General features: G+C 41.8%; 1 protein-coding gene across 1 annotated transcript in view; it reads left to right on the top strand.

The window, feature by feature from the left end:
- The window catches only part of uba6 (ubiquitin like modifier activating enzyme 6), a 147,187-nt gene that overhangs the window by 82,044 nt on the left and 40,462 nt on the right, over nt 1–24,681 (top strand). The window contains exons 14-19 of the mRNA XM_078570336.1: nt 6,223–6,366; nt 6,458–6,525; nt 7,651–7,729; nt 10,360–10,440; nt 14,231–14,308; nt 20,593–20,774. Coding sequence (XP_078426462.1) covers nt 6,223–6,366; nt 6,458–6,525; nt 7,651–7,729; nt 10,360–10,440; nt 14,231–14,308; nt 20,593–20,774 — 632 coding nt within the window. The remainder of the gene's footprint in view (nt 1–6,222; nt 6,367–6,457; nt 6,526–7,650; nt 7,730–10,359; nt 10,441–14,230; nt 14,309–20,592; nt 20,775–24,681) is intronic.

The raw sequence follows: 24,681 nt of genomic DNA, 5'->3' as shown, positions 1-24,681 counted from the left end.
TGTGTATTTTAAAGTTCCTTGAATCTTTTGAAGTTGCCACTTGATTGTGACACTTGAATCCAATGCGTAACACTGCCACACTCCCAATCCAATGTTGGTAATGCTGTCAAGCCCCCTTTGCACTTAAACCTGTGGTTGATAGTCATACCCAGTGAATTAAAATCGTGGGTAATGCTATCAGCCTGCCTTTGCATTGATATCAATGATTAACATGACCTTCTCACCCTTACTCAGTGAAATCAGTGGGTGTCTCTGTCACACCCCTGTTTCAGTGAAATAAATCAACAATGCTTTCACATCCCAGTCTGTTGAAATCACTGGGAGGTGCTGGTGCACCCCCAGCCCATTGAAATCGATGGGTGATGTTGTCACCACCCCCCACCCCACCTCCCCACCCAATCTAGTGAAATAAATGGGTAACACTATGACAATAATACCTGTAGCTCTTGCATTCTATAGGGGTAACACTACAGTCTCTAACATTATTATTACAAGAATGCCTGTGAACTCTTGAAACCTGTTACAACAAACACTACTAAAAGACAGACTATGTCCTCTAATTATGAGCAGTGCCACAGAGAATTGACTATCTTTAAATAAGCAAATTATCTGTTGCAAAATAAAATGTGGATATGACATCAAGGATTCCTGCTGTTAAAATAAAGGACTTAACCCCTTCACCCTCTGCCCCCCCCCTTTCATTTTTGTAGCATGTGCACAAGTGAAGGAAAAATTTGTGTTGTGACACAGACCTTGCTTGTCACCATATTAATTTAGAAATGCTTCAAGCTTGATAGATGTTTTACATCTGAAACTGTTCACACCCCATACACCCAACTGGCATGACTGTTGGGGTGCAATTTTTTTTTAAACTGGCTGTTTGTTTTAATCATTCTCCAGTGTTCTTATGGAAACTTTCATACTTAAGTGATCAGTTTTTAAGGCTAAAGGGCTAAGTTCTATGTCCAGTGGGAGTGTTGCTGTGTAGGAGCACTCTTTGGAGAAAGATACAGAGATCAGTGCGCTGGACCTCAAATTTTCCACCTAGTTTTCTGGCCAGCGAAACAAACAGGCTGACATCAGATTTGATGAGCTGACCTCTGTTGGAACTGCTTTCCTGTCCTGATCTGTTTTGTTTTTTATTATTGTAACAACCACAGAATCTGGTTTTTAACAAGCTCCTGTTATACAATCCAACATGAGTGCTCAAGGAAATCATATTACACAATTCCAGTATGATTACATGATAGTTTGAGTTCATGATTCACTATAAGAACTCAGGTACATCACACTCCTCATTTCAATGTGGCTACAACACAGTGATTTATTCAGAACTCTTATACCAATCCTACCTTTGATCTCTGCATTTCATAAATGCTACTAATAATACTACCATAAATCATAATACATTAAGAGACAAACAAAAGTGGCATCAGATTAATATGGAGTCAAGAAGATATAGATATACTTCCATCTCGACCTCTCCTCATCATCCTATTGCCATGGTTATATAATCCACTTAGACTCTTCAATCACTTTACGATAAACACGGAGACAAGAATAACATCTCCCCAGATGCACAAGACATGATGCATTACCTTCACACGTTCCTTCAGCTCCTCATCCTTGCCCTAGGCTTGCTTAAAGGATCATCCTTGTTCAACATAGCTGAAAGCTGTTTTAACTCTTGTGCTGATCCCCAAAAAAATGTGGTAGTGTGAGCCCAAATTCCCACAACCAATTCTCAGAAGAGCCTTCTCTCACACTTGAAGCTCTCTGCAGAAGTGGAATTACAGAAAATTTAGCTTTGAGTCTGTACAATTTTGGATTTCAACACTACTTTGCTAACTTTGAGAAACTTAGTTACAACTGACACAGCAACACCATTGGCTGAGTCAGAACATACCATTCACAGCTCGATTTTCAATCATGAATGCCTGTGTAGAGCTGCGGCGTTGCCTTGTATTTCTCAGGAATTGGACATTTTAAGGGAGCTTGTCAAATAAACCATCTTTGTAGCTTTTTTTTATAGAATCATAGAATGGTTACAGCACAGAAGGAACCTGTAACTCATCTAGTCCCTTTTTCCTGTAACCCTGCAGATTTTTTCTCTTCAGATAATTTCCTAATTCTCTTTTGAAGGCCTAGATTGTATTTGCCTCCACTACCCTCCAAGGCATTACGTTCAAGTGTATAACTATTCGCTCCGTAAAAATATTTTCCTCATATCACCGTTGCTTCTTTTGCCAATCACCTTAAATCAGTGCTCGCCTGGTTCTCGATCATTCCGCTGACGGAAACATTTTCTCCCCACCTACTGTGTCCAGACCCTTCATGATTCTGAGCATCTCTATTGAATATTTTCTCAATCTTCTCCAAAAATTACCCAGCTTCTTCAATCTCCAATTTCATCATTGAGCTGGTGGAAAAATTGGAGTTGTAACCTCAAAAAATGAAAATCTTCAGTAGATGCAGACTTTTAGATAACTTGCATACATTTATGACTTTCGCTAAAGGGCAAGCAATCCAAAGCACACTCTGAAAAATGCCACTGGCAGTATTTTGGAGCATGTCCACTTCAATGTCAAATTATTGGAATGATTTGCTGTTACTTCATTAAAATATAAGCTCCCGACAGTGTTTAAAAAGCTGCATCACACCAGTCAAAACTCCAGGTTCAAATATCAAAAGCTCTCCATGGAGATGTACCTTACTTGGTATAAAATTTTCCATGCAGATATAACTCATTTACCAGAACTAATTGTATAACCAATGAAGACATAACTGGCTAACTTTTATAAGGCAGCAACTAAAATGAAACAAAATTGCAGTGGGATTTGGAAAGGAACCTGCTATATCAATTCAAGCATTTTTTTTTGTGTTTAGAACAAATTACAGTTTCCATTAGAGTGCCGTTCCTCCTTCCCCAATTATCAGAAGTTGGGTCTGCATTGAAAAAGAGTGGCACATTGGCAGTGATCCTTTTATGGAGATATTTTAAACCAGAAATTACACATATTTCCCAATATAGGCAGAAAACACATTATCGGACTGCATTATTCAGGCTAAAACTACGAGTCGAAATTTATTGTAAGAATCATTGGAATCATACAAAAATAGATGAAAACATGAAGAACCAGTGTAGCTTGCAAAAACAAAGATGCATTATCGCAAAAAGACTTATGCATAGGGAGACTGGCTTTGGTGAAAGATACTGTGAAGCATCTTGAACACAACCAATTGCATAAGAACAAAAGAAATAGGAACTGCAGAAGGCCATTCAGCACCTCGAGCCTCATCTGTATTCAGTAAGATTACGGCTGATCACCTCTGTGCCACCTTCACACACTATCCCCATATCTTTTGGTTCCCTTAATATTCAAAAACCAATTGATTTCTGACTTGGATATAATCAATGACTGAGCATCCACAACTCTCTGCTAGAGAATTGCAAAAGGTCATAAATTTCTCTTTATCTCAGTCCAAAGTTCTGAGATTGTGACCCTTAGATTTGGATTCCTCAGACAGGGGGACTACCTTCCCAGCCTCTACCCCCTCAGGCCCCTGAAGAATTTTAGATTTTTCAATTGGATCACCTCTCATTCTTCAAAATTCTAGGGAAGATAGGCCTTGTCTACTCCATCCCTACTCGTAAGACTTATCCCAGGATCAATCTAGTGAACCTTCATTACACACCCTCTAAGGCAAGTATATTCTTAGGAAAGGAGACCAAATACTATCCTCACCAAGAGCCTTTACAATTACTTCATTGCTCTTACATTCTAATAAAGGTTGACATACTACTTTATTTCTTAATTGTTTACTGTATCAAGATGTTAACTTCCTGTGATTTGTGTATCAGGGCATTGAGGTCCCTCTGAATACCAACATTTTTCCAATTTCTCTCATTAAATATTTTGTTTCTCTACTTTTCCTATCAATGTTGTTGCCTTCACATCATTATCTTCCATCTACCAGTTTCTTGCCCACTCGCTTAACCTGTCTAAATTCTTTTGCAGCCTATTTCTGTCCTCCTCGCTGCTTACTTTCTCACCTAAGTTTGTATAATTAACAAATTTGGATGAAATCACCCCTCATCTAAGTCAATATAGATTGTAAATAACTGAGGTCACAGCATAACTCCTTGCCATACCCCACAAGTTACAGCCTGTCAACTTGAAAATGAACCATTTATCCCTACTCTCTTTTCTGTTTGTTAACCAATCTTGAATTCGTACTAAAATATTACCTCAATCCCATGAACCCTAATTTTGTTTAATAACCTCTTTTTGTGAAAACCTTGCTGAATATTTTTTGAAAATCCAAATACACTGCACCACTGGTTCCCTCTTATCCATCCTATTAGTTATATCCTCAAAAAAAAACTCTTAAAAGATGTGTCAAACGCAATTTCCCTTTCATAAATGCTGAGGTGAGAGTGACTGCCTTTGACATCAAGGCTCCTTAGACAGCACCTTCCATACCCATGACCGTGGCCATCTAGACGGACAAGGACAGCAGCCACCACCTGCAAGTTCTCTGAGCCACACACCATCCTGACTTGGAAATATATCGCTGTTCCTTCACTGTCCCTGGGTCAAAATCCTGGAATTCCTTTCCTAACAGCACTGTGGGTGTACCTATACTACATGGACTGCAGTGGTTCAAGAAAGCAACTCACCATCACTTTCTCAAGGGCAATTCAGGATAGGCAATAAATGCTGGCCTAGCCAGCAACCCCCACACCCCATGATTGAATAAGAAAAAGAACATTTGACCAAGTATGACATCAAGGAACCCTGGCAAAATTGAAGTCTATCGGAATCAGGGGGAAATCTCTCCACTGGTTGAAGTCATACCTAGCACAAAGGAAGTTGGTTGTGGCTCTTGGAGGCCAACCATCTCACTTCCAGGACATTGCTGCAGGAGTTCCTCAGGGTAGTGTCCCTGGCCTAACATCTTCAACTGATTCATCAATGACCTTCCCTCCATCAGAAGATGTTTGCTGATGATTGCATAATGTTCAGTACCATTTGCAACACCTCAGATACTGAAGCATGTCTGTGTCCATGCGTAGCAAGAGCTGGACAATAATTAGGTTTGGACTGATGAGTGGTAAGTGACATTCGTACCACACAATTGCCAGGCAATGACTATCTCCAACAAGAGAGAATCTAACCATCTCCCCTTGACATCCAATGCTTTAGCATCACTGAATCCCCCACTATTAACATCCTGGGTGTTACCACTGACCAAAAACTGAACTGAACCAGCCATATAAATTCTGTCGCACCAAGAGCAGGTCAGAGGCTGAGAATTGTGCAGTGCATAACTCAGTTCCCGACTCCCCAAAGCTTCACCAGCATCTACAAGGCACAAGCCCGGAATGTGATGGCATACTCTCCACTTGCTTGGATGAGTGTAGCTCCAACAACACTCAAGAAGCTCAACACCATCGAGGACAAAGCAGCGCATTTGATTGGCACCCCAAAACCACCTTAAACATTCACTCCCTCCGCTTCTGACGCACAGCGGCAGTAGTGTGTACCATCTACAAGGTGCACTACAGCAACGCAGCAACGTTCCTTCAACAGCACCTTCGAAACCCGAGACCTCATCCCCTTGTCCTTCGAGGTGATAAAGGACAGCAGATGCATGGGAACACCACCACCTGCAAGTTCCCCTCCAAGCCACACACCATCCCGACTTAGAAATATATCGAAATATATCACTGTCGCTGGGCCACAATCTGGGAACTCCCTAAGAACACTCTGGGTGTACCTACACCATGTGGATTGTAGTGGTTCAAGAAGGCAGCTCATGACCACCATCTCAAAGGCAATTAGGGATGGGCAATAAATGCTGGCCTAGCCAGCGATGACTACACCCTGTGAAAGAAAAAATAAAGAAAAAAGCTAACAAGCAATGAACAGGCCTTGTTGCCCAGTTAATGCTTAGACAAAGTTAAAGTGAACTTGATCCTTTTGACCTTCAGCCAAATTTCAGTGGTCCCGAAGAAGAGTCATATTTAACATGAAACATTAACTCTGTTTCTCTCTCCACAGATGCTGCCAGACCTGTCTGGTTTTTCCAGCACTTTCTGTTTTTATTTCAGATCTCCAGCATCCACAGTATTTTGCTTCTATTTCAGTGGCTTCATTTTTGGTAGAGCTAGCATGAATATATTTCTTTGATGTCTGCATGTTTTTTTACATATTACAGGCTGTTGTAAATCAAGAGATTGTTAAGTGGCTTTCAAGGACAGCAAGAGGATGTTTGGCCCCTCTTACTGCTGCATTTGGTGGAATCATCAGCCAGGAAGTCCTGAAGGCACTCACGGGCAAATTTTCTCCTCTTCACCAATGGGTTAGTTTGTATTCAAGGCAGATGACTTTTTAAAAACAATTTTAAGGAATGTTATTGCTTTACAGAACAGCTTTTTTTCTTTTGTTTTTAGCTATATTTTGATGTGATGGAGATTGTTCAGGCTCTTGAAGATACTAGTAGTGATCAGTTCCAACCAAGGTAGGTGAGAAAGATGTATTGTGTGCTTGTGTGAGTTTTACAAATGAGAAAATAAATCCCTGTTTATCTTGCTTTACAACCAAACTTCACCTATTACTGAATTAATGGAACCCAGACAACAAGTTGCTACTAACTGTTGGAAGATCGGAACTGATGGAAAAAGGCTTATAGCGATATTTTTCTACATGTTCGACTTCCATTTTTTTTTCCAAAACTGCCAACCGCACATAGAAGGCTGAGCAAAGACCGAATCTTATGTCATGTTGTGATTAAACCTCTGTTAACTTTTAGACGGCAGTGAAGTTGGAGATCATGTTTGGGAGGCGAGGAGTTCTGGGATTTTATGTCCAGGGCTCATTGCCTGTAGCAGAATGAAATAAAACTGCAAAACCGAGCCACCCATACTTGAATTGTCACTTGAGATTAATCAGCCTGTGATCTGCACTTAAGAATATCTGAGAGCTGTCAGAATACAGTTGCTTCTTATAGAGTGTAACTAACAGGTGCCACTCTTGGTTCAGTGAAAGCACTCTCAACTCTGAATCAGAAGCTTGTGGGTTTATGTCCCGTTTCAGAGACTTGGGCACAAAATCTAGCCTTTACCTCAGTAGAGCACTAAAGTTTATGCTGCACTGTCAGAAATGTCCTTTTATGGATGAACTTTAAACAGAGACCACATTTGCCACCTCAGGTGGATGTAACCAATCCAAGGCACTATTTGAAGAAAAGCAGGGAAATTCTGCTTGGTGTATCTATCATTCAACCAACATCACTAAATCAGATTATTTGTTCACTGCTATTTTTTTGAGACTTTCTATGTGTAAATTGCCAGTAGTGTTTTCTACATTATAGCAGCAATTACACTTCAAAAAAGTACCTGATTGTCTGTAAGGTCCTTTGGGATGACCTGAAATTGTAAAAGGCACTTTATAAATCCAAACTTTTCATTCTTCCCTTTCCCATCATGTCTTTTTCTTTTCTTCATGTAGGGTTGCAGTTAAACCATTCATTTTATTTGGTGTTGGTTTTCACTTCCTGGAGTGTATCTGCTTCCCGTTAACATTGTATGTACATGGTTCTGAAGTTATTGAATAGTAATTATATATAATTTGTGTTTTCATACAGAGGAGATCGATATGATGCTCTACGTGCATGTATTGGAGAATCCACGTGTCAAAAACTCAACAACCTCAATGTTTTCATAGTAAGTGCCTTATAAATATTGTCCTTGGCTGAAGCAACAAAGTTACCTCTTACCAATGTTCTGAAGTAATGTGATTTTATTTTTATTCTTTTAGGGACATGGGCATCACTGGCAAAGCCAGCATTTGTTGCCCATCCCTAATTTCCTTTGAACCTAGTGGCTTGCTAGGCCGTTTCAGAGAGCAATTAAGGGTCTGGTGTCGCATGTAGGCCAGATGACAGATTTTCTTCCCTAAAGGACATTAGTGAACCATTTGGGTTTTTACAACAATCAATGATAGATTTATGGTCACGATTTTATCAATTTTATCAGTTGCCTTGGTGGGATTTGAACGTGTGTCCCAGGAGCATTAGCCTGGGCCTCTGAATTACTAGCTCAGTGACATTACCACTCTGCCACTGTCATCCCCTTCTAGATCTAAAATATTTGTTGCATTTGTCAATCCAAAACCCTGTTTCTTACTGGTTTTTCCTACTGTAAATTCACCTGCATTCCATTCAGTGAATTTAGCAAAATGGGAATTACTGTACAGTTTAATACATGTTTTTAGCCTGGATTTTGCAGTCAGTGGCAAAGCAACAGTGTTCAACACTGACCTCGAAAAAAGCTGTCCACCAAGATGTAGCTATATCTATGATTCAACATCACTTTAAGACTGGTACAAAATCAAGGGGACCCCCAGGAGTCCATTAACAGTGATGGTATCAAGCAGAATCACAATGAAGTATTCTCACACAAGGAAGTAAAAATCACATTGAACTCCTTTGCTTCTAATTTTTGAATTTTACCGATACCAAAATAAATGATTGGGAGAAATGGAAGGGATTTAGGTAGAAGCTAAAATAGCATATTTTAAAAACAAGTTTTTCAAAGTATGTAGAATTTCTCAGAGAAGTTTTAGAGAAATTTGTATCAAATATTCTTCCTGGGCCAGTGAGGTTGTTCAGAACAATTATGAACATGGAACACCATTAAAAACTTAGTTACACCTCATTCAATAAAGTACAACTTTTTTCAAGGGGTTTTACAGTGAGACTAAGAATATAATAGTGGAAGTTCTGTCATTTCAAAGTTTTCTCATTGATTACAGTCTTGGGGGGACCTCGAGCCATCTGCGCGCGCGCTCGTCCATGCTCATACCCGCTCGCTCTTTTTCCTCTTTTTTCCGTTCTTTCTCTGGTAGAAACAGCTTTCTAAGAGACTGTGGCTTTCCCAAAATGATTAAGATTGCGCCTTACTACTGATTCTCCCATGCTAGAGTTTAACTGACTGGCGATTCCTCAGCAGCTAAGTGGTTATGCATTTTCTATTCATTCTCTCTTAAAGCAAATGCTTTAGCCCTGGCTCATCCTATCTCTGCTGGATCCACTGATCTCTAATACTGGATTCTCATGGCAGCTTTCAATCTGTGACAAATACCTGTCGACTGCCAATGTTTTACGCAAATGCTAACTTCCTACAAGTGCCCTAATCCTGGCAAATGCTCTCTAGCAAGTTGCCTACTCCTAACTCTCCTGACAAATGCACCCCAGCGAGAGTCCTGTGGAAAATGTTAACCATTGAGGAATCCTATTTTTATTCCCCTTTTTTTTGCAGGTAGCTTCGCACCATTTAGACCAAGTATGTGCATCTGGATCAACACAACTAATGATTTTAACCCAATGTTTGCAACTCTTGACCAATGGGAATAACGGTCCCAACATCCCCACAATAATCTAACCTTAATTGTATATCTAGCTAGAGGTCCTCAGAACATTCTAGACTCAAGACCATTCTTCTAGCCAATCAGGTTTGCAGCCTTGGCGTCCCTTCTGATTCTAAACTATAACTTGTATCTTTGATTTGAGGCCCTGGAACATCTAGTCTTCAGGCCACCTTCCTGGCTAATCAGCATTGTAGCTTTGGCTTCTCTTTGCTTCCAAGTTGGATTTGCTGGAGTGTCCTTGTCATAATTTCAGTTCACTCCCAAAAGAACCATGTGTCCTTCTTAAAGCTAAATCGCAGTATTTGGCATTTAGAGATGCCAACTTTTAAGACTTTCTTAACAACATATTCTGAAATTCACAAATCAATCCAGTAATACAAACAAATTAAGGCTCTATCACTAAGCTTAAGTACAGTACAATTTGATCATTTAAGCCTTATTACTTATACAAGTATGCCAACGAGGTGAAGTCCTAATACTTTGTACAATGGTTAAAGTGTTGGTATGTGTTCAGTCATGTTGCTAGGGTTAGAGATAACTAAATGGCCATTGGAGTGTTGATTGCTCAATTTGGCACCACCGAAGAAACCTAAGGTGTTTAAATCTGACATCCTATCAATATGTTGAAAATTGAAGGATGGTGCAATACTAATGTTCCTTTACATAGTACCATTAGTACTCTCTAAATGCATATCATATTTGCAATGCACGCGAATTACATTTTTAGGCAAACATCTTCAATTTTTTAATTCTAATTTTGTATGCCTGAAATATAGACTTAATTGATTCAAGAATGCATGTGTTCACAGTTGATTTTTGAATTGTGCTTGTAAGACATGATATTACAACCATTTAATGTTTTTTCTACTTCTCCACATGTGGAATCCTGATGTTTAAAAGAAAAATATTTGCTGTTTCCTTTCAGGTTGGATGTGGTGCAATTGGCTGTGAAATGCTTAAGAACTTTGCTTTGCTTGGTGTTAGCACTGGCCATGAAAGAGGAATGGTACGTATCTTTCCCCTATTAGATTGGTGAAATAGTTACATCAATGTTGCTATTGTATTTGTAAGCAAGTCACAACAGTAGCAGTTAGATGATAAGGACAATGTTGGAAGCGGTTAGTAATGATTAATTTATATGCAAAATTAGATTTCTTTCAGAAAGTAACACTTTAGGATACTGTACATGCATAATATGAGACATGACATAAATGAGAATTGTAATATCCTTAGAAGGAACAGGTACTTTAGTACTATGGTTCCCAAAGCGCTCAAAACTGGGGTTTTCCTTATGTCATGTCTGTTGTAGATTGATGGAGGTTGATTGCTATGATTAGCCAATGAGTCTATTATCATTGCATCATGCGATTACCAGCATGGTAGAAGATGGAATCAGTGGACCTTAGTTTTTTCTTGTCTAGTAATCCCTATGGTCAGAATTTTCTCACACTCTGTCTTTGCAAAAGTGGCATCAGAGGCCCAGATCCAGAAGCCCCATCCCCAAATCTGTCCTCCATCATTTTTGGGAGGTTGGAAATGGGAGTGGGTTCTAATGTGCACATAACAGAAGGCCATTCAGCCCATCGAGCCTGCTCCGTCATTCAACATGATCATGGCTGATCGAACACTTCAATGGCTTTTATCCACACTATCCCCATAACCCTTTGTTATTGTTAATCAGAAATCCACCAATCTCTACCTTAAACATACTCAGTAATGACTGAGCTTCCACTGCCCTCTGGGGTAGAGAATTCCAAAGATTCATAACCCTCCGAGTAAAGAAATTTCTGCTCATCTCGGTCCTAAGTGGTGACCCCCTTATTTTGAAATTATGTTCCCTGGTTCTGGACTCCCCAACTAGGGGAAACATCTTACCTGCATCTACCCTTCTATTCCTTTAAGTATTTTGTAGGTTTCAATGAGATCACCTCTCATTCTTCGAAATTCTAGAGAATACAGGCCCAGTTTGTCCAATCTCTTCAGAGGACAGTCCCGCCATCACGGGAAAAAATCTGGTGAACCTTCATTGTACTCCCTCTATGGTAATAATATCCTTTCTGAGGTAAGGGGACCAAAACTGCACACAGTACTCCAGGTGCGGTCTGACCAAGCTGTTATACAATTGAAGCAAGACTTCACATTTGTGGTTCATGGAGGCAACTGCACATGTTAAGGTGCAGCTGCCTCAGTCAGATCTGATTTTGACTAGTGGGATGTCCAAAACACAATTTGTGCATTTAAGACCTGATAGGAGAAGGCCTAAAGCTGCCAGAGTTCTTTGGCAAGGGAGGGTGCCTTTTGGGATTGTTAAAATTAAGCATGAATATGTGTAAAAAGTGCACAGACTGTCTGGAGCTGTCAAGTTCAGGAGAACTGTCAATGCATTTAAATGTCCTGCCCTTTGATTATTAGAAGACATACTGCTCTGTGGCTTATAAAAAAAAACAATGCTTGCTATTTCACACTTGTATTGACATAAGCCTGAGGATTATTGCTGCATGATTGATTTCACAACCTACCATTATCACAGTTGGGTGCTTGGTCAGTTCACAGTTTGACTGCTCTAAGTGGTTATAGACTCTTTGAAGTGGAACAATGAATACAAATGTTTGCTTTCATAAGGGATTAAAGGAAGTTAAATGTAGTGAATAGATTTTTATCAGTCAGTGTTTTTTTTAAAATAGCGGTCACATCAGTAGACACTTAAGAACTTTATTTAACCTCAGCATGAGCCCTGAGGTTGACCCCCGGTGGATTCTGAGAGTTGGCACGGTAGGTGTAAGGAAAGAGTGGTGGTGGGAGGCATGGGTTGGCATGAATCAGCATTGGATTGGCATAGGGGCAATAAAGGGGCATGTGGGTTGTAGAGGGGCATAGGTTGGCATTGGGGCTATAAAAAGCCATGGGTGTGGTAGAAGGGCATAGAGGCTATAAAGGGCCATGGGGATGGTAGAGAGGCACTGGTAGGCATAGGAATTATAAAGGGCCATGGGGTTGGGTAAAGGAGCATAAATTGGCATGGAGGGCATGAGGGACCATGGGGGTGTGTGCCATGGGCTTGATTGGGTGGGTCATAAGGAGTGTGTGGGTGAGAGGTTGAGAGAGGTGAGGATGGAGGGGTGTTTTTTGTTTTCTTCATTTTTTGATATCTTCGACAAAGTGCCAGAGCACTGAGACAGGCCTTCCATCCAGCCTGCCTTCGCACCCGGTAGCCTCTGAACTCTTTCCAGGGTCACCCGCCACTTCTGTCATTTGCAATTATTTAAAATTCAGGTGCTCACAGATGTTGGGTTAGATGCTGATTAAAAATGCCTATTTTTGTGATAAACCCATTTTCAGCTATGTTGAGCAAACTGCGCCGGGCTACCACTCTTAAATATATCAATTAATATTTTTTAATACATTTTTTAAAAAAGCCACGGTTCAAAATACTACCCGATTGTTCTGGTTGATGGAAAATTCCACATTCAATATGCAAATGAGTTTGAGCAAAAAAATTCACTTTGCAAAACCAGCGCAATTTTGAGTGCAATTTGTTCCCAGGTCACTGATTAGGCCCAAAGCAGAAACCCTTGACCAAGAGATTTACAATGGGAGAAAACTGTTTGCACAATAGGTTGAGGCCGTGGAATGCAGTACTAGCTCTAATGATTGAGGCAGAGATCCTGGTGGCATTTAAGAATAGGTTAAGTAGTTGAAGCAAATTAGAATAAAGTGAAAAAGATGGGCACATGAGGTTAGGAATACTGCTCACGTGGAATATAAATGGCAATATAGACTGCTTGGGCCAAATGGCCTATATTTGTGTAATAAATTCTATATAATTCTATGAAACTTTTAACGAGCTAATGAGAAATGTTATGCCTCAAATTTTGCACAGTGAAATATGATGAACTGATTAAATCCATTGAGGATTTACACAGTAGGAGAAAGAGTATTCCCCATTTGTGGACAGCTTGAGACTTTCATCAAATTACATAATCTCTTTGCCCAACTTTGAGGTAACAACTGAGCATTAGAGTCTGGGGAATCCAGCAGCACAAATTTCCACCAGATTGCTAGAGATTTTGGGGCTGGCAGTTGAATGTCTGAAGGCTGAGAGATGCTCCTGTCCTACCTTCATGTAAAAAAAAAAGGACAGGGGAATGCACCTGCCTATTTTTCAGCTGTCTGATGCCTTGGGTGGCAAGTCTCGAGCACAGCCTGAAACATGTCAGGAAGGAGGTCTCTGTGGGGAAGGACCTCTCATCTTTCTAACAGGAAGCAAGGTACTGGGCCATTATTACATGACTGCACTTTCCTTTCCGTTGGCTGCAACCTTTTAATCTCCTACCTTTTCAGCATTAGCAGAGATCAAAGTTTTCTATATTTTTATCCTAGGATCCTGAGAATTCCGTTTAATTGATCCTGTCTCTTAAAATTTGTCTTACCCATAACTTTCCTTTTCTGTCACTAGTACTATCCCTGGATACTTTTTGAGTTTGTGCAAGGTTGTGAATAACCTTGTAAATGAACTTGTGCTGGAGAATTGAGTACTATTTGCACTTGAGATTTAAATGGGCCTGAAAGCAGTGTCAACCAAATTAGAACTGACGACATTTGAAAACCAAATTCAGCCCCTTTGTTAAAGCTAGACATTGCTATTTAGCTGCAGATATCTTTGGTATCAACTGGGTTTATCAGACTCATGTTGGCACTGCCATTTGCAGCAGAGGAGGGAGGGGAAAGAGTTAATTTAATCAAGGCACGTACAATGTTCATCTTACAACCTAACCTTTGGTGTGATTCCTTTGCAGATAACTATCACAGACCCTGACTTAATAGAAAAATCCAATCTAAATAGACAGTTTCTCTTCAGACCTCGACACATACAGGTATTGTAATGAATAAACTGGAGCTGGTCAGTGTATCTTCTGCCAGACCTGGAAGATGTTCCTCAAAAGTCAAAGATGTTGCACAGCCCTGCATAAAATCCTTTATTAATTTAGTAGCTGTATAATCCTCATGAATTATGTACACACAGTGGCCTCCTGTTTGGGGAGGTTGTGAGGGAGGCTGAAAGCGACTGAAGAATCCTGCAAGGCTGAGGATGTGGAGGTCCTGTCAAATTTAATAACAGGACCTTATTCCCTTTTTGGGTCTGCCCAGCAATAGGGTAAACAGGCAGCCTGCTTGGTAGCTAGTAAGAATAATAAGTGACAGTAGATCATAGCTTGATTTCCCTTGTTGTGGTTGCTGGCACTCTGGAGAGAGAGAGAGAGAGGTGGGGGGAATGTGGGGAAGAGAGGATGTTGTGGCTTGAGCAGAAAGGTGGAGAAAGGCTATGATCAGCTGAAGGTTTCCTCAAGGTTGTTGGAGGTCAATCATCACAATCTCAGGACATCACTGCAGGAATTCATCAGGGTAGTGTCCTAGGCCCAACAATCTTCAGCTGTTTCATCAATGACGTTCCCTCCATCGTAAGGTCAGAAGCGGGGATGTTTGTGCAATCATTCGCAATGTTCACATTCACATCTCCGATACTGAAGCAGTCTGTGCCCATGTGCAGCAAGAATGGACAATATTCAGGTTTGGGCTAATAAGTGGCAAGTAACATTCACATCACATAAGTACCAAGCAATGACTATCTCCAATAAGAGGGAATCTCCCATTGACATTCAATGGCATTACCATTGCTGACTCTCCCACTATCGACATCCTGGGGGTGTCACCATGACCAGAAACTGGACTGAACCAGCCATATATGTACTGAAGCTACAAGAGTAGGTCAGAGGCTGGGTATTCTACGGGGAGTAACTCACTTCTTGACTCCCCAAAGCCTGTCCAGCATCTACAAAGCACAAGTCAGTAGTGTGATGGAATACTCCCCAATTGCCTGGAGTGCAGCTCCAACAATGCACAGGAAACTTGACACCGTCCAGGACAAAGCAGCCCGCTGGATTGGCACCACATCCACCATCTTGAACATCCACTCCCTCCACCACTGAATGCACAGTGGCAGCAATGTGTATGGTGTTGAGATACAGGATCAGCCATGATCATATTGAATGGCAGAGCAGGCTCAAAGGGCAGAATGACCTACTGCTCTTATTTTCTATGTTTTTACCTACAAGATGCACTGCAGCAACTGAAAAAGGCTCCTTCGACAGCAGCTTCCAAACCCAAGACCTCTACCATCTAAAAGGACAAGGGCAGGAGATGCATGGGAACGCACCACCTGCAAGTTCCCCTCCAAGCCACACACCATCCACACTTGGAACTATATCACCATTCCTTCACTGTTGCTGGATCAAAATCCTGGAACTCCCTTCCTAAAAACACTGTGTGCGCTCCTATAACACATGGACTGCAGCAGTTCAACAGGGCAGCACACCACCACCTTCTCGAGGGCAATTAAGGATGGGCAGTAAATGCTGGCCTAGCCAGTGACTCCCACATCCCATGAACGAATAAATCTCAAGGGCGCCGGGGGAGCACCCCAGGCTGGAAAGGGCACTTGTTTTGTGGAGCCACAACTCCTGCCTCCTTTTCACTGTCATGTTTCCCCAAATCCTGGGAACCTCAAGCAGCAACAGTGAATTTTAAATGTGGTTGCCAAGTGTGCAGTTTGAGCCTGATTTAAATATGTTGATATAGTGTGCCGTCTCTCCACAATGCGAAAATCTGATGCCACAAAAACCTGGCATTGTACAAATGACAATTATGATTCCCCCAGAGACCAGTAACACTTTTTTATAAAAAAATTTAAAAATCCAAAATCCGAGTTATTTACTAAAAGAGTGAAGTCACAAGATTCCATGGTTTAAAAAATAATTTTTGCTATACAAGAACGAAACCATGCAAACACTAAATACTTAATTGACCATCAATACCCTACAACCCAGAATCATCATAAGTTAAACATGAATTAACAGGCAAGCTGTGGTTGATTATAAGCTATAATTTACACATTTAATGGCAGAAACAACAAAGACAGATTTTAGGAATTGACTCAGCAATCCACACGATACACAAGCCATCAAACTCTGTCACAAAATCCTTCAAAACTCTCTCTCTGTCTGTCTTATGAAGAATTTCAGCTCCCCTCCTTCTAGGATATAACCTGATCCTCAACTAGCAGTAGCCCACAACAAACCTGAGTTCCATGGGCATGGTCTTCACCACAAATGGCACATTTCTGCAGAACTACCTCAACTCGGTCTGGTCTGGATGGTATGGATCCACCAATGTTACCTTCAAGTGACAGAAACAGCTGCAGCAACTTATTCTCTATTTCTGAATCTGGCCTCTGTCATCTTCAACTTACCTGTACTCCTCCAATGGACTCATCAGTTGCTACGGCTGAGCTTGGATGGCTCTGCATCCCTTTATAGAGCCTCAACCGGTTTCAGTCTACCCAGAAGTTTTGGTTTCCTTAGAAACTTGGGATGTAGTTTTCTCTGTTGCCTTTTTCACTTTCCTTTTTCAGTTTCCCTTTTCGTTAAGGATTCTATCACAGAATGTATACAGCAGGCAAGGGTTATGTTTCATGTACTTTGACAGTTTAACTGCCATCTTGCCACCCACCAACTCCTTCCCCAACCCACTTCCAAAACTCTCCTGACCATTGTGGAGGTATTAATATTGAGTCCACTGCCTCCGTTTGAAAGTGAATGTGTATGTGAAAGGAGGGAGAAAAGAACTTGCATTTATATAGTGCCTTTCATGACCTCAGGATGTCCCAAAGCATTTTACAGCCAATAAAATACCTTTGAAGTGTAGTCACAGTAATGTAGGAAATGTCTTGAACAAATTGTTCACCACAGTCCCACAAACAGCAATGTGATGATCTGCTTTTTGGGGTTGCTGACTGAGAGAATGCTGGCCAAGAAGTACTCCTTGGCTCTTCAACTTGTAAGTAACATTCGTGCCACACAAGTGCTAGGCAATGACTATCTCCAACAAGAGAGGATATAACTATCGCCCCTTGATGGTCAATGGCATTATCGTCGCTGAAACCCCAACTATCAACACCCTGGGGGTTACTGTGGACCAGAAACTGAACTGGACTACACATATAAATACTGTGGCTACAAGAGCAGTCAGAGGCTAGAAATCCTGCAGTGAATAATTCACCTCCTGACACCCCAAAGCCTGTCCACCATCTACAAGGCACAAGTCAGGAGTGTGATGGAGTACTCTCTACTTGCCTGGATGAGTGCAGTTCCAGCAACACTCAAGAAGCTTGTCACCACCCAGGACAAAGCAGTCTGTTTGATTGACACCCCACCCATAAACATTCACTCCCTCCACCACTGACGAACAGTGGCAGCAGTGTGTACCATCTACAAGATGCACTGCAGAAACTCACTCACCAAAGCTCCTTAGGCAGCACCTTCTAAACCCACAACCACTGCCATCTTGATGGACAAGGGCAGCAGATACATGGGAACACCACCACCTCGAAGTTCCCCTCCAAGCTACTCACCATCCTGACTTGGAAATATATCGCCGTTCCTTCCCTGTCACTGGGTGTGTGGGTGTACCTACACCACATGGACTGCAGCCATTTAAGAAGGCAGCTCACCACCACCTTCTCAAGGGCAATTAGGGATGGGCACCAAATGCTGGCCTAGCCAGCGACGCCCACATCCCGTAAATGAATATAAAAAAACAGCTCCGTGGGATGTTTTATGGCCTGCTGAGAGAACAGGTGGGACCACGGTTTAATGTCTCATCCAAAAGCTGGTACCAATGACAATGCAGTGCCCCTTCAGTACTGCACTGGAGTGTTAGTTTAGTTTCTCTCAACATCCTGGAGTGGGACTTGAAACTCTCCGCCTCTCACTCAGACATACTTTAACTGTGCAGAATTTAAATTAACTTCTAGAATTGCCAATCACACTTTAAGAAACATAACTATGTTCAAAAGGAAGAATTATGGAATGAGTAACTGTGCTTTTTTGGGAAACTTTTAATATTTTCTTTTTTTCCCATTATTGGAAAATGTTTGAAGCTTGTAGTATCATTGAAGCAAAGATTGCACCAACCAGAACATTTCCAACCTTCTACAGCACATAAATTGAACCGGCTTGGATGTTGTAGTTAATAGCTGCTCCTTCTTCACTCGTGCATCCATGTGCCTACACTGCTCTGCTTCTTTACCAACTTTCTGTGACATTTGACTACAATCTCTGAGGACCTTCTTTCATGTTTTCCACCATCATCACTGACACATCACACCACGCCAAGCCTTTTATGCTGCCAAGAGGGGTTCTCATTTCTGATGGACAGATCCATGCTTCGCTCTGTTCAAACCTGGGCAACTGAATGTTACCACAGTTCTACTTTCCCTTCTGCAACACTCCCCAGGGGTGCCTGCTCCCATCTTTCTTCAAAATGTTACACTTATCAAGGACGCTCTTACAAGTTTAGGGATTAAGTCTCATTTTGAGGGAGTTTGCCTATGCATTTGTTAGTCGAAATTGACCTAAGACGACCTCGTCTTGAAGTGTTCCATTTTCCAGCACTGATATTCCTATAAAAAATGCAAATATTCAGAGGCCAAAAAAATAGAATACGTGGTGATCTAGGTTGACATTAAAATTAGCCAACAAGCAGACTCCTAAACTATTGGCAGTTGTGTCTTCGACTGCCTAACCCCACACTCTGGAATTTCCTGCCTACATCCATCTGCCTCACCATCTTTCTCTCCTCTTTTAAGACGAGCAGTAAAACCCCATCACCTTGAGCAAGCTTTTAGTTACCCTTCCTCATCTGTCCTTTGACTCAGCATCTAATTTTTCTTGTCACTCTGTGGCACACCTTAGCAATTTTTTTTGCCTTAAAAGTAGTATCTAAATACTGTAGTGAAAGTGCAGTACATACTTTAGAAAGCGAAGTTATTTGTGTTTTTGTTGATTTTTTTTTAAAGAGTTCAAATTGCATTTGTTCCCTTGACAATGTGTTCCAAAAAAAATCAGGTGTCAAAGTATTTATTTTCATTTAATATGCATATTATGTCAAGATCTGGAAATTCCTCGATAGTAAGAATCAGTCATCTTGTGCCTTTTATGTTTGTGGAGCTCATGGCTCCATAAACATAATCTGTTTCCTCCACAATCAATGACTCCCCTCTCAGGGGTTCAGACCTCCTCTGTGCCGAGCGACCGGAATGCTGGCAAAATACTAGGTGGTATCTAAACCACTGGGGTGGCATGAGTGGGGCCTATTGGGGTGTCTGGGTCTGAGACTTTGCCTGAAGCACACCAGCAGAGTGTAGGCAGCACCAGGGAAATCAATCCTCCTTTTTAAAAAAAAAGGCCTAATTTGCAGCCACTTTCTCTCCCTAATAGAAACACAGGAGCATGAGTAGGCCATTTGGCCCACCAAGCCTGCTCTGCTATTCAAACAGATCATGGCTGATCATCTACCTCTACACCATTTTCCCCCCACTATCCCCATATCATGATGTCATTAGTATCCAGAAATCTATCGATTTCAGTCTTGAACATGCTCAGTGATTGAACTTCCATATCCTTCTGGGGTAGAGAATTCCAAAGATTCACCACTCTCAGTGAAGAAATTCCTCCTCATCTCAGTCTTAAATGGTCTGCCCCGTATTCTGAGATTGCATCACTGGTTCTAGACCTACCAGGCAGGAAAAATATCCAGTCCACATCTATCCTGTCACGCCTGTAAGAAATCTGTAAGTTTCAATGAGACCATCTCCCATTCTTCAAAACTCTAAAGAATACAGGCCCAGTTTCCTCAATCTCTCCTCCTAAGACTATCCCAGGGATTAGTCTGGTGAACCTCCATGGCACTCCCTCTATGCAAGTATATCTTTCCTTAGATAAGGAGAAGAAAACTGTACACAGTTCTCCCAGGTCCATTGTTATTTAATGAGTGCTCGGAGCAGTATCTTGTGCTTGGACGGTCTTGCCCATTCTTTAGTTGAGGCCGTCCAATAAATTTTGGTATTAACCCTGCCCTGATGCTGGAAACTCCAGTGAAATAAGGAGCGCAGGTCCCCAACGCATTGGGATTCTAGTATCACTGCAGTTATGGTTGAACTCAATCAATGAATTGCAGCCTTGTAGTGATCAACCTTCTGTCATTTTACCAACATGTTCAGTGCTTTCCTTATAACAATCTGCGATCTTTGTTTCCTCGTCAGAAACCAAAGAGCTACACAGCTGCATCAGCCACCTTGGCGATAAATCCCCAGATAAAAATAGATTCTCACCTAAACAAAGTGTGTCCATCCACAGAGAACATTTATAGTGATAATTTTTACAGCCAAATGGATGTTGTGATCACCGCACTGGATAACGTGGAAGCAAGGAGATATGTTGACAGGTAATGGATAAATGGAAAACTGTCTGTAGATGGGATATAGAGGGTAATGTCTTAGAATAGACTTGACACCTAACTAGCATTGGTTTACTGATTATCAAGCACCTTCATGTAATTTAAACTGAGCCCTCTTGTTCTCAAATTTAAAAATTGCTTTTTTAAAGAACCAAGGAAGTGAAGGTTGGCATCCTTATCACTGGTTTATAATAAATGAATAAGCTACATTGTATCTATATTATTTGGGAATTTGTGTGATGGTGGTTTTGCCAGTCTTTTAGGATCAAGGTCCACAATGCTGCCCACGTTTTCTGGGAGAGTTGAGAACCTGTGCCTTACATCATTATTATGATGTTGTTGCCTGTTGAGGGCAGCACTAAACAAACCTGAAATCAAACTGCTGGCTTCATTTCACACTGGAAGCTGGAAAGTAGTACTCTTTCCACGAGTGTTCCATTTGAATACTGGTTAAATTTAATGAGAGCAAAGAGCTGACTGTCTTGTCAATGTTCTGCTAACAGGGTAAACAGTGAAGTTAAATTGCTGAGAGTGTGAAAGCAAATCAGCGGAGGCATTAGTGGAGTACAGAAAGTGCAGGGTGGAGCTTAAGAAAGCAATTAGGAGAGCAAAGAGGGGATATGAGAAAGCTCTGGCTGGTAAAAAGGAAAATCCCAAGATATTCTATAATTATATCAATGGGAAGAGGATAACCAGGGAAATAGTAGGGACCAAGGAGGCAATCTATGGGTGGAGCCAGAGGACATCGGAAGAGTGTTGAACGAATCCTTCACATCTATCTTCACCCAAGAGAATGAGGATGAAGGTATGGAACTCAGGGAGAGAGACTCCAGGGTTCTTGAGCAAATTGATATAGGGAATGACAAGGTATTGGAGGTGTTGGCAGGCTTAAAAGTGGACAAATCTCCAGGTCCGGATGATTTGTGTCCCAGACTGCTGAGAGAGGCAAAGGAGGAGATCGCAGGGGCTCTGACCCAAATTTTTAATTCCTCTCTGGCCACAAAGGAGGTGCCAAAGGACTGGAGAACAGCTAATGTGGTTCTGCTATTTAAGAAGGGTTGTAGAGATATGCCAGGGAACTACAGACCAGTGAGTCTCACGTCAGTGATAGGGAAACTATTGGAGAAAATTCTGAAGGAGAGAATCTATCTCCACTTGGAGAGGCAAGGTTTGATCAGGGATAGTCAGCATGGCTTTGTCAGAGGGAGGTCACGCCTAACAAATTTGATTGCATTTTTTGAGGAGGTGATCAGGTGTGTAGATGAGGGTAGTGCAGTTGAGGTAGTTTATATGGATTTCAGCAAAGCCTTTGACAAGGTCCCACATGGGAGACTTATAAAGAAGGCAAATGCACATGGGATACAGGATAATTTGATAAGGTGGATTCAAAATTGGCTTAGTTTTAGGAGGCAGAGGGTGATGACAGAAGGATGCTTTATTGACTGGAAGCCAGTGTCCAGTGGCGTACCACAGGGATCTGTGCTGGGTCCCCTATTATTTGTCATTTATATAAACGACATAGATGACTATGTGGGGGGTAGGATTAGGAAGTTTGTGGATGACACAAAGATTGGCTGGGTGGTTAACAGTGAGGTTGAGTGTCTTGGGCTACAGGAAGGTCAAATGGGCAGATAAGTGGCGGATGGAATTTAACCCTGTAAAGTGTGAGGTGATACACTTTGGAAGGAGTAATTTGACAAGGAAGTATTCAATGAACAGCATCACACTAGGAAGTTCTGAGGAACAAAGGACCTTGGCGTGTGTGTCCATAGATCTCTGAAGGCGGAGAGGCATGTTAGTGGGGTGGTGAAAAAGGCATATGGGACACCTGCCTTTATCAATCGAGGCATAGATTACAAAAGTAGGGAGGTCATGTTGGAGTTGTATAGAACCTTGGTGAGGCCACAGCTGGAGTACTGTGTGCAGTCGCCACATTATAATTACATAATTACATGTATAATTACATTCAAAACCTTTTAAATTATGTCTATTAGTGTTCTTGCACCCATAGTAACCAGCTTAATTTTTAGAGCCCCCTTGAAGGCCTTCAATTGAGCGCAATTAGTGGAAACTCCCAGTGGTGATGAACTCATCCGGGAGGCAGGGTCAGTTTCCGGTACAGTGTTTTTTAAGCTGCACAAAAAATCATGGAAACTCCACTTGGACTCAGCAAAATTTGTGTTTAAAATTCCAGGATCTTTTGTGTAGGTTGCGCTAATTTTGGGTGAAATTTCTACCCCCTAGGATTGTATATAATACAAGAACACCCCGAAGTGCTTCACAGCCATTGAATTACATTTTGAATAGCAATAACAGTAGGCAAGGAGTCTGGAATTAAAAAGCTAGCCTTGGTAATGGTGACCATGAAACCATTTCCAATTGTCATAAAAACCCATCTGGTTTACTAATGTTCTTGAGGGAAGGACATCTTCTGCATTTACCTGGTCTGGCCTACACGTGACTCCAGACCCACAACAATGTGGTTGGTTCTTAAATGCTCTCTGAAATGGCCTAGCAAGCCATTCAGTTGTATTAAAGCAGCTACAAAATCTACAAAAAGGAATGAAACCACACACATCACCTGACATTGACCGATGCACTGAAAACGACAATAGCAAACCCAGCCCTCTCGATCCTGTAAAGTTCTGCTAACTGACACCTGGGGCTTTTGTCAAAATAGGGAGAGCTGTCCTGCAGACTAATCAAGCAACAGCCTGATATAGTCATACTCATGGAATCATAACTTCCCAGATACCACCATCACCATCCCTGGGTACGTCCTGTCCCACTAGCAGGACAGACCCAGCAGAGTGGTATACAGTCGGGAGGGAGTTGCCCTGGGAGTTCTCAACATTGACTGGACCCCATGGAGTCTCATGGCATCTGGTCAAATTTGCAACCTCCTGATTACCACCTACTGCCTCCCCCCCACCCCCCAGTTGATGAATTAATGCCGTTGAACACCATTTGGAGGAAGCACTGAGCATGACAAGAATACAATGTACTCTGGGTAGGGAACTTCAATATCCACCACCAGGACTGGCTCAGTAGCACCACTATTGATTGAGCTGGCCAAGTCCTAAAGGACAAAGCTGCTACACTGGGTCTGTGGCAGGTGGTGAGGGAACCAACAAGAGGGAAAAACCGACTTCACCCCATTCTCCCCAATGTACCTGTCGCAGATGCATTTATCCTTCACAGTATTGGTAGGAGTGACCGCTGCAAAGCCCTTGTGGAGACGAAGTCCCATCGCCACATCGAGGATACCCTCCATCGTGTTGTGTGGCACTACCACCGTGCTAAATGGGATAGATTTCGAACAGATGTAGCAACTCAAAACTTGGCATTCATGAAGCACTGTGGGCCATCAGCAGCAGCAGATTGTATATGACCACAATCTGTAACTTCATAGCCCAGCATATCCTCCACTCTATCATTGCTAACAAACCAGGGGATCAACCCTGATTCAATGAAGAGTGCAGGAGGGCATGCCTAAAAATGAGGTGTGAAGCTACAACACAGCACTACTTGCATGCCAAAGTGAAAGCAGCATGTGATAGACATAGCTAAGCAATCCCACAACCAACGGATCAGACTTAAGCTCTGCAGTCCTGCCACATCCAGTCATGAGTGGTGAACAATTGAACAGCTAACAGGAGGAGGAGGCTCCACAAATATTCCCATCCTCAATGATGGAAAGGCCCAGCACACCAGTGCAAAAGACAAGGCTGAAGCATCTGCAACAATCTTTCAGCTATCCACCTCTGCCTCCCTGAGGTCCCCAACATCACAGATGCCAGTCTTGAGCCAATTTGATTCACTCCATGTGATATCAAGAAACGGTTGAAGGCACTGGATACTGCAAAAGCTGTGGGCCTTGACAATATTCTGGCAA

Source organism: Cetorhinus maximus, chromosome 2 (genome assembly GCF_964194155.1).
Source record: "Cetorhinus maximus chromosome 2, sCetMax3.hap1.1, whole genome shotgun sequence".
Classification (NCBI taxonomy): Eukaryota; Metazoa; Chordata; class Chondrichthyes; order Lamniformes; family Cetorhinidae; genus Cetorhinus; species Cetorhinus maximus.
The sequence above is the reverse complement of the archived record's forward strand: the minus strand, read 5'-3'. Positions and strand labels throughout refer to the sequence as shown.